The sequence below is a fragment of the Nicotiana tomentosiformis genome, chromosome 7, assembly GCF_000390325.3.
Source record: "Nicotiana tomentosiformis chromosome 7, ASM39032v3, whole genome shotgun sequence".
In the NCBI taxonomy this organism is placed as follows: domain Eukaryota; kingdom Viridiplantae; phylum Streptophyta; class Magnoliopsida; order Solanales; family Solanaceae; genus Nicotiana; species Nicotiana tomentosiformis.
In genome coordinates, this window is record NC_090818.1 from 107,185,709 (window position 1) to 107,195,818 (window position 10,110).

At 32.6% G+C, this 10,110-nt stretch overlaps 1 protein-coding gene and 1 pseudogene across 1 annotated transcript; one reads left to right on the top strand and one right to left on the bottom strand.

Annotated features, from left to right (window-relative positions):
• Window positions 1-4,810: 4,810 nt before the first annotated feature.
• LOC104117447 (probable glutathione S-transferase) lies at window positions 4,811-6,443 on the bottom strand (annotated as a pseudogene).
• An 889-nt stretch (window positions 6,444-7,332) lies between these two features.
• LOC104117446 (probable glutathione S-transferase) lies at window positions 7,333-8,686 on the top strand. The gene is made up of 2 exons (XM_009628504.4): window positions 7,333-7,721; window positions 8,246-8,686. Exons 1-2 carry the CDS (start codon window positions 7,413-7,415, stop codon window positions 8,573-8,575), a joined length of 639 nt encoding a protein of 212 aa, XP_009626799.1. The 5' UTR covers window positions 7,333-7,412; the 3' UTR covers window positions 8,576-8,686.
• Window positions 8,687-10,110: the final 1,424 nt, after the last annotated feature.

Consider the following 10,110-nt stretch of genomic DNA (forward strand, 5'->3'; position numbering starts at 1 on the left):
GAAAATAATGCAGAAGTTTAAAAATTTGATAATGAAATTTAAGGCAAGGCCTCTGTTTATATAGCCAACAAATGGGTAAGAGGAAAAGAGGTATAAGTTGCAGCATTTTTGTGAATAATCAGGTGCCTTTACGAAAATGTCACGAAATAAAAAATGAAAAATTATCGGTCCAAAAAATTAATCTATCCTAATCCAAACGGACAATAATGACGTGAGGGCTTGCCTTCGTCCAAACTCTTTATATTAGGATAGAAATATCTATATATATATATAAATCCAACAAATTTCTTCTTTCTTTTATGCCTGCAACATCCTTTTACTTTTCATTCACACTTTAAAGTGTATATATAAGAAAAAAAATATTAAAAATTATATGAATATTATAAAATCAAACTAATTCATAACCCATTGATTCTACATCTTGATAAAACTGCTTGTTTGAGAGAGAGCTTAGCCGGCTATTTGCGTATGTGCTCGTGTTACTATCTTATTGGTTGGTCAGCTATTGTCCAATAATTAAACATATCAATTTTCCTATCAATTGAAAAAAGATAAAATTGGTGACTCATAATGATAAACATAAGTTTCTCTTTCTAATTAAGGAGGCAAAAAATATTAATGAAAAAGCAAGCCACGAGATTTGACGAAAAAGTGGGTGACATAAGCACATAAGTCATCCTTGTTATTGCTCTCCCAGCTAATTAGCGGTGTTCAAAATCGAACCGAAACTAAAAACCGAACCGAAATCGAAGCTTAATGGCTTATTGGTATCGGTTTAACGGTTTAACGGACGGGGAACAGATTGAATTTTTTTTATTAACGGCTTATCGGTTTGGGGGCGGATTATTCAATTTTCTTAACGGATAATCCGTTAACCCGTTAAGAATATAAATATATATATATATATATATATATATATATATATATATATATATATATATATATATAAAATCAAAAATCCTTCTTCCACTTCTAGTACTCTATCTATTACTAATTTACTATTAGACATTTAGTTATAATTTACTATTCCAGTTAGTTACTATTAGATAATTTTGATGTCATGTGTTATACCCGGTGTTCTCTTCTATTTCTTCTAATAGTTATAAGTTGTTAATAGGCTCATCCCCAGAGATGATTCTACTGGGAAATAAGCTGGAATGTAGCTCTATATTTCTTCTATTTAGCTCTCTTCTTAGGTGTCATATTCTATAGACTGGAATGTAGTTTGCTGAGCATAGAAATTTTATTTTGAGTCACAGCAGTCGGCAAACAATCCGATAAACCGCCCGATAAGAGCTAAACCGATTCCAATCCGCCCGATATCTTATCAGGTGGCTAGCGGATTAATACATTTAAAAGCCGATAACCGATAAGTCAAACCGTTAAGAGCAAATAACCGTCTAATCCGCCCGATAAACAGCCCTACTGCTAATATGTGTAAGGTTGTTACTTTTCACTTCGTTGTGTTGTGAAATATTATAATATTCCAACTACTATACAGAAAAATAAAAATAAAGAGGACGTTCAAAAGAATCAACATTGACTGCCGAAATGTATTCAAACATGACTGCAAAATAGCGACCAATAGAAAATATGAAGAACTTTTAGTGATTTTTATTTTATTTTTGTATAATATTGGTCTGAAATAAATTTAAATGAACCGAAGATTTTAATTTATTTGAGATTGAAACGTAATTATTTTTGTTGCGTATTCATATATGCAAAATCGAAAAAAAATTTCATTTTAATTTTGAGTGTTTTACATGTACCATCCAGCAGGGAAGAAATTTTTCTTTCTCAAAAGAGGAGCAAGAGAATGATAAAGGGAAAACTTATGAGACGCTGAAAGTTCTTTGTAGGTGACAAATTTGAGTTTGCTGATATTGCTGCAAATGTAGTGCCATTTTGGGTTGGAATTATTGAAGAAGCCTCCGCTATTGTATTGGTAATTTTTCCCTTGGAGAGATAATTACATTAACTGCAGCCAAGTTAAAAAAATATCTATTTATTGTTGACAAATTTAGCTCAAGTAATAATATGAAACAAGAAAATAAATAAAAAATGTAGAGAGAAAGAAAGAACCTTAAGAATTAACTAATTTACAACATTTATTTATTTTTAAAAATATTTTTTCTAAACAAAGCAGACAATTGGGCTAACATCATAAGTCATAACTATCAGCACTCTCTCTTCCCTTGAAACTGGGCCATCCTCCGCCCATAAGTTAAATACTCCTCTAGTCAATCACTTAAATTAAAATAGTCCATAAGTGTATAATATATGTAAAATATGTGTATAACAGTGTAAAATTCAATATGTAATCTGTGTATTTCGACTAGAAAGTAAAGAACCCTAACTTTTTTTCTTGCTTCTTTCCTTTTTATAGAACGAGATTTTTGGACTGTGACAATCTTAATAAAAGGCTTTCCTTTTCTTAGAACTCAACGATGGTAAGAAGATTAACAATAATACTATTACTTTTTTTAGGTACAAAATAATACCGATGACTTATGTGCTCATGACACCAACATTTTCGTCAAATGTCATAGCGTGCTAATTAATTTTTTGTGCTTCCTAGAAATATAAAACTGATTTCACACTCGAGTCACCAATCCTTTCTTTTTTCAATTCAATGAGGAAAAAAGATATGACTAATTATTGTATAATCACCGACTAACCAACAAAACTGTTACACGAGATACTTCCTGGTAATATTTTCTGCTTTCTTAGAAATATAAAATGCTTTCACACTATGAGTCAACATTTCTTTCTTTGCCTTTATCAATTTGATGAGAGAAGTCATAATATTTATTAATTATTCTACAATCTCTGATCAGCCAAACAAAACAGTAACACGAAAAGCACGTGAATATCTTGCTAAACTAGCCTTTCGACAAATACTTTTGTAGCCACACAAAATGTCATGAACTTGAAGTTTGTAAGTCTAGAGTTTCATAGACTTCAGATATTTGGGTCTGAAATTGTTAAAGCCCAAGTTCAGACATATGAAGATTTTTATTTTGAAGTTGCCACACAAAATCTTGAAATTTCACTGGAGGTGTTCATTTGGGAACGGCTGCAGCTTGAAAGCGAGCTTTGAAATGGGCAAGCAACTCATCTCTAGGGGGTAGATATTCCTTGTTTTGGCTGCAGTTAAATGTACTCATCTCTCCACGCACAAAAATTTGGAAATTTTTCTCTTGTAACCAGAACAATTCCAGAGGCTTCTTCAAAAATTCCCAGCCAAAGTCCCACAAAATTTGCAGCAATATCAGCCAACCCAATTGGTTCTCTGTGTTTGCTTTACAATGTTGGTAGAGGAATTTTATGTGGTGGTCTTGATCTCTTGAACTCTGGTCTTCTTTTATATAGAGGTAAAAATTAGGAAGTGTCTTTTTAACCAAGCAAATGCAAGTTTTCTTCTTTGACAAGTCAATTTTCTGGTTTGATGCTTCCATATTGACCGAAGATTATTACTCCCTCCCGTCTACAAGTGACCATTTAACTTTGTCACACTCACTAGCAAAATAAGACTCTTAAAGAAAAGAAAAAAAATATGTATTCACTAAATTAACTTTAATTAATTGTTATCTTGACACATTTAAATATGTAAATAAGGGCACACTTTGAAAAAATAAAATTAATTCCTTCTTAATTATGTAAATAGACACTTATTTTGGATCCAAATAAAAAGGTAAAATAGTAGGGACCGGAGAGAAATAAGCACAGTTCTTAAAATTTAAGTGGAAGGTTCTATTCATTTAATAAAATATTTATATCAGTAGATACATTAAATGTATTTGCACGAAAACTTTCACTTAATAATGATTAGTTAGTAATTTGTATTCTCACTGCGAGTAAGTTTTACCATTAGATTGGTGCTCCACGTTGAGAGTCACTTTGGATTAAACTTCGGATGCCAATTCTTGATTTTCAAAATATATTTTCTGTGTTGTAGGTATGTTATTAGTGGCGAGTACACCAACATAAAACTTAAACACAATCTGAGAATTCTTCATCGGCTTTAAACTCTATAGCTTATATATGCCAAAAAGTGTTTTATAAATATTCTCTAATTAAACAAAAGAATTAAAAATTAAGTACAAGATAATTACTAATTTAGTTTTTCATTCTTAAATACAGATCTGGAGATATTTACAATTGGAGAAGATACTCGAAAAACCGCATTCGCTGAAATAGAGCATGCTTAATTATGATCTCAGTTTAATGAATCCAAAAGTCAAAGCTTACAAAATATAATACTTCTTTATAACAATATCTCTATACAACATTCATTATATTTACTATAAAAGTCAAGTTTTTTTCGGAATTAATTTTTATATTAAATTATAATATATTTCTTTTATAACAGCACTTCACTATAACAAAAAAAAAATATCAGAACAAACAAAGATGTAGAAAAGTTTAACCGTACATGATTCAAATGTTGGATGAAGAACTATTGGCATGGTAATCGTATCGTTATATCCTTGCAATTCCCCTCTCTAGGCAAAGCAACCCTACGTAGTTTTTTCCCCTTCAAAATCATGTATACAAGTATTTGCCTTCAAAATCATGTATACAAGTATTTGCCAGAAAAGTAAATAAAAATAAACTCTCGCTATGTGCAAGAATTGGAGAAGGTCCGAGCCACATTGAATTTATTGTATACAACATTACCTTATATTTATGCAAAAAAATATTTTGACAACTTTTTGTAGCCTCCTAATCATACGGCGATAACTTTGCTATTGTACCGACGATCTCCTTCAAAGCTTAACTATTGCAAATAATAACTTATAAACTGCAGTACCTAAAAATATCATTTATTAAGAAAAAAACTCTTTCACTTAGTAACATCAATAGAAGTGATTCTCTCAATACATAAAAAGAAAAAACACCTAAATTTCTGAGAAGACAGGCTTTATTCCACATACAAGAATCTCAAAAGTTTACAATCAATTCAATAGATATTCATTTAGCAGCAGCGGCAGCTTGGACTTTAGCTTTGAAAAAACCAAGCATCGTATCCCTATCAGGAAGGTTTTCCTTAACTTCACTACAGCTGAGGTACTCATTTCTCCAAGCACACAAATGGGGAAACTTTTGACTTGTCACTAACACAACCCCTGTTGCTTCTTCTACAATTTCCAACCAAAATGGTATGTAATTAATTTGCAGCTAAATCAACAAATCCAATTTTGTCTCCGCCAAAAAACTTCTTGTCCTTAAGTTCATTATCAACAATTTTCAGCAGCTCATAAGCTTCTTGTTGTATGCTCTTTTCTTGCTCCTTTCCTTTGCTCCACAGAGCTTTTCCCACTGCTTCCAAACACTGAAAGCACAAAGAAAAACTAAAACATTCTTAGGACCAAGATGGATAAGGGAAGGGGTAATTTCAAGTATAATTACTTAACTTTATTCACTGTAATAATAAAGTTATAAAATTATTTTTATCACATTAAAATAGATAAACTTTACTTGCTATAAAAATTAATTCATAAAAATTAGTACTACCTCCGTTTCAATTTAGACAACACATTTTCCTTATTAATCTTTTTAATAAAGAATGACACATTTCTATAATTAAAAATAATTCTACTTTAAACTTTTCATTTTACTCATTTTACCCTTAATGAGAATAACCACACCAATATCATGGTCCCACAAATTTTTTACACTATTTGTTATCACATCAACGTAACTAAACTATATGTTAAATGACCGAATGGTCAATTATTTTGCTCAATAAATAAAAAAGCCAATCATATACACTTTGACTACCCATATTTTATATAAACTAAAGACAATGAACAAACATTTAATTAATATAATAATAAGAAGAAGAAGAAGAGGAAGAAGAAACAATTACCGGTGTCGTGAGTTTCACTTTCAAGTCATTTGTATTTTCTGAATGTTCCCCACATAATTCATGATATAAAATAGTTTTATAACTTCACTATTCTAATTGATAAAGTTCAGTAATTATATAACTCGATCAAAAAACACACACACATAAAATAGGTTAATAAACTCGCCTTTCCGTCAAGGAACTTAGCCCAGAAACGAGCTATAGGACGGTCATAAGGGTTTTTAGGCAAGATGGAAGGGCCTTCAAAAGTCTCATCAATGTATTCAAGAATGACCATAGACTCAGAAATGGGCTTTCCATTGTGAATTAGCACTGGTATTTTCTTAAGGACAGGATTGGATTGAAGAAGCAGAGGACTTTTGTTCTGTAGATCTTCTTCTATAAATTCAAACTTCACTCCCTTAACTTTCAGAGCCCATTCAACTCTGCGACTATAAGAGCTGCCACTAACACCAAGCAACCTAACTTCTCCCATTTTTTAGAACTTTGTTTCTCACTTAGCTTGGCTTCAAAACTTACTTTGTTGAAGAGTATGTATCTATTTATTTTTTTGAGGTGGTTTTAGTCCTCTTTTCCATAGTGGGAGATTTAGAATAAGTTTCTTGTCAACAAAGCAAAGCAAGTACACCAAAATAACCTAGCTAGTTGCGTTGTTTGACGTTTGCGTTTGCACTGACCGACTGCACGGGTTTGATTGGACACAAAATTATTTATGAAAAAAAAAAAGAAATATTTTCAGACATTTGTGTAATTATAAATCGTTTCATTACGTGTAAAATAAAATTTTTAGAGTTAACTTTTTTCTAAATAAAAAAATAATATTTTGAAATAAACAAAAAAAGATAATATGACACACAAATTAGGACGAAAGGTGCGTTATAATATGTAGAATTCGAAGTAGGTTGCTTTGACGTACATGCAATTATTTATTTTTTGGGTATAATCATTCCTTATATGGTATTCATTAGCTTGACTAATAGGACCTATTAAAGCAAAGAAATGCTCCCTATAGAAAGTTTCTTCGTTTCCGAGTGTTTGAACACGAAACCTCTCATTAGAAATTTCTTTTCTTGTAAAACCTCTAAAGTAGCATAACGTACGCTTGAGAGAATCTCTAGGTGATGAGTCAAAATAGAGTTAGCTAAGTGCTTAGGTATGTCTTTCAAGTCTTGGACAAACATGAATTAATTTAATAATCATTAGTCTTTTCAAGTCTTAGATAACATTTAATTTGGCGCCAGGCATACAAAAATAAAATATAAGAAGAAATAGAAAAGAAAATAGTAAAAATAAGAACCTTCAACCACTCCCTCATATTTTGAGACTTATGCTTATTATAAAAAGTATTCGGTCAATATGGAAACATATAATTAGAAAATTGTATTCTCAAAGAGGAAACATTAAATCATTTACTTGGTTTCTAAGACACTTCATTGATTTTTCCTTCTATAAAAGAAGACCACAATGATCAAGAGAGAACCACCACTGAAAATTCCTTAACATAGTAAATTAGCAAAGAATTGAGAACCAAAGTTGTGAGATGGCAGAAGTGAAGTTGCTAGGCTTTTGGTATAGCCCATTTAGTCACAGAGTTGAGTGGGCTCTAAAGATAAAGGGCGTGAAATATGAATATATAGACGAAGATCGAAATAACAAGAGCTCTCTACTTCTTCAATCCAATCCTGTTTACAAAAAAGTCCCTATTCTCATTCACAATGGAAAACCCATTGTTGAGTCTATGGTCATTCTTGAATACATTGATGAGACTTTTGAAGGCCCTTCCATTTTGCCTAAAGACCCTTATGATCGAGCTTTAGCTCGTTTCTGGGCTAAGTTCCTTGACGATAAGGTAAATACCTATATGCATAATGTAGTAAACATTTATTTGAGACGACTAAAGTTGTTTTGAATATTGTTTTATTCCATATATGATGGTTTAGTCATGTCATGTGTCAATGTTCAGATCAACATATCCGTAAGTGTGAAACCGTTATAGTGGAGGTTTTAAAAGGGGACAAGATAGACTTAAAATCGTATGGGAAGAAATTGCTTCAAAATACCTACAATATCTCTTAATCCATGCGGATGTTACGGAAAAAAATATGGCATAATGAAACACAAGATCTCTATATAAGTTGTATCAATTAGTTGAGAATATGTTTTAGTGATGCTAGTATGTTTACTTGGGTCTTATATTTTCTAAGAAATTTTTTAATCGTGTTATTTTTATATGTCAGTAAAAAATATAAACAGCTGGGAAAACTTTTCATAATTTTGTATAGCAGTAGTGCGGAATTAAATGGAGCCGACTCTAACTTACTTGTGATTGAGACGTAGTGTTGTTGTTGTTGTTAAGTTAAGAGCGTTTTGCAGGTGACTGCAGTACCGAATATTTTCCTTCGCAAAGGGGAGGAGCAAGAGAAAGCTAAAGAGGAAGTTTGTGAAATGTTTAAAGTTCTTGACAATGAGCTCAAGGATAAGAAGTTCTTTGTGGGTGACAAATTTGGGTTTGCTGATATTGCTGCAAATTTGGTGGCATTTTGGCTAGGAGTTTTTGAAGAAGCCTCTGGAGTTGTTTTAGTGACAAATGAAAAATTTCCAAATTTTTGTAAGTGGAGAGGTGAGTACATTAACTGTAGCCAAATCAAGGAATCTCTACCTCCTAGAGACGAGTTGCTTGCTTTTTACCGAGTTCGTTCTTAAGCTGCAGCAGCTTCTGCGCCCGCTCCCAAATGAACACATTCACATTCATCTTATGAAGTTTCGAGATAATGTGTCAGAATAAAATTGCGAATCTAGGACGAATTGTATAGACTATGTATACGTATGCAAAAAAAAAAAAAAAATTATATATATATATATATATATAAAAGATTAAGCTTCTTCAAAATTAATGACTCTAGATTCTACATTCTCCTGATCCTAATAAAACTACTTGTTAGAAAAAGCTAGCTTAGCCCCAGCTAGTCACATACTGTCACGAACCAAAATTCAACTAGTCGTGATTATATCTAACCCAACCCGCTAGGTAAGCCAATTAGTAACAATCCAATTCAAATGAGATTTACTAAGAGAAATAATGATAATATAACTAAACTTTTAAATAAAGAATTTTCAAGGATTGGTAGTACAAGTCATGAGCCACTAAGATTTAAATTTTTACAAAACTGAATTGAAATAATTACAATATCTGTTTGAAATGTAAATGAACAGAATCTGAATCTAAAGCTACCAAGGATAAGTGATAACCATAACTGGAACACAGGTACATCTTCAATGCCAGCTCCCGCCAAACACAACAACGTCAATACCAAGATCTGCACGCAAGGTGCAGAAGTGTAGTACGAGTACAACCGACCCGATATACTCAATAAGTATCCTAACTAACCTCGGCGAGATAAACGAAGCAAGAACTATAGATGATACTCACTAACACATGTGTAGTTCATAATTTCAACAAGTATAAAACAGATATATGATCAAATCAGGAAATCTCAGGTAAAACCATTTTGATGCTCACAAGTCTTGATTTTAAAGTGTTCTGCTCAGTCAGCAATCCAGCATATAAGGAAGATATGCAAGTAGATCAGATAAACAATCAAGGAAATTGCAAGTAAAGATGAAATGCAATAACTAACTATCAGTCTGTTGCGGCGTGCAACCCAATCTAATAACAGTAATCAGCTCTCCAGAGCTCACATCAACCAGAAACCCATGGGTTTCTCACAATCCACGCATACCCCATCAAGAGAGAAACATGAGAAGGTGACCCTAGGGAGATGGATCCTTACCCACATGCAAGCACGACCAATTCAACGTACTACCAGTCCGGCGTGGTCACTGGCTCAATATCATAATCCGCCTGGCGTGGTCACAGGCATATCATCACAATCCACGTGGCATGGTCACATGCTCAATATCATAATTCGCCCGGCGTGGTCACAAGCATATCATCACAATCCGTTCGGCGTGGTCATATGCATAACAATACAATCCGTCCGGCGTTATCACGAGCTCAATATTATAATTCACATGGCGTGGTCACAAGCATATCATCACAATCCGCCTGGCATGGTCACAGGCATATCATCACAATCTGACCGGCGTGGTCACATGTATCCAGTCCAATAATATCACACAGGAGTAAATGAACAAGAATATATGTATGTGATGAATGAATAGCAATTCTCATGCTCCTGGACTGGTATAAAAGACATGCTAAAGTGTAGGCATGTGTA

Bases quoted from the DNA above. Each gene is read 5' to 3' on its own strand.
- LOC104117446 (XM_009628504.4), top strand. From the start codon at position 7,413: ATGGCAGAAGTGAAGTTGCTAGGCTTTTGGTATAGCCCATTTAGTCAC. The intron at 7,722-8,245 runs GTAAATACCTAT...AGCGTTTTGCAG, and splicing joins CTAAGTTCCTTGACGATAAG to GTGACTGCAGTACCGAATAT.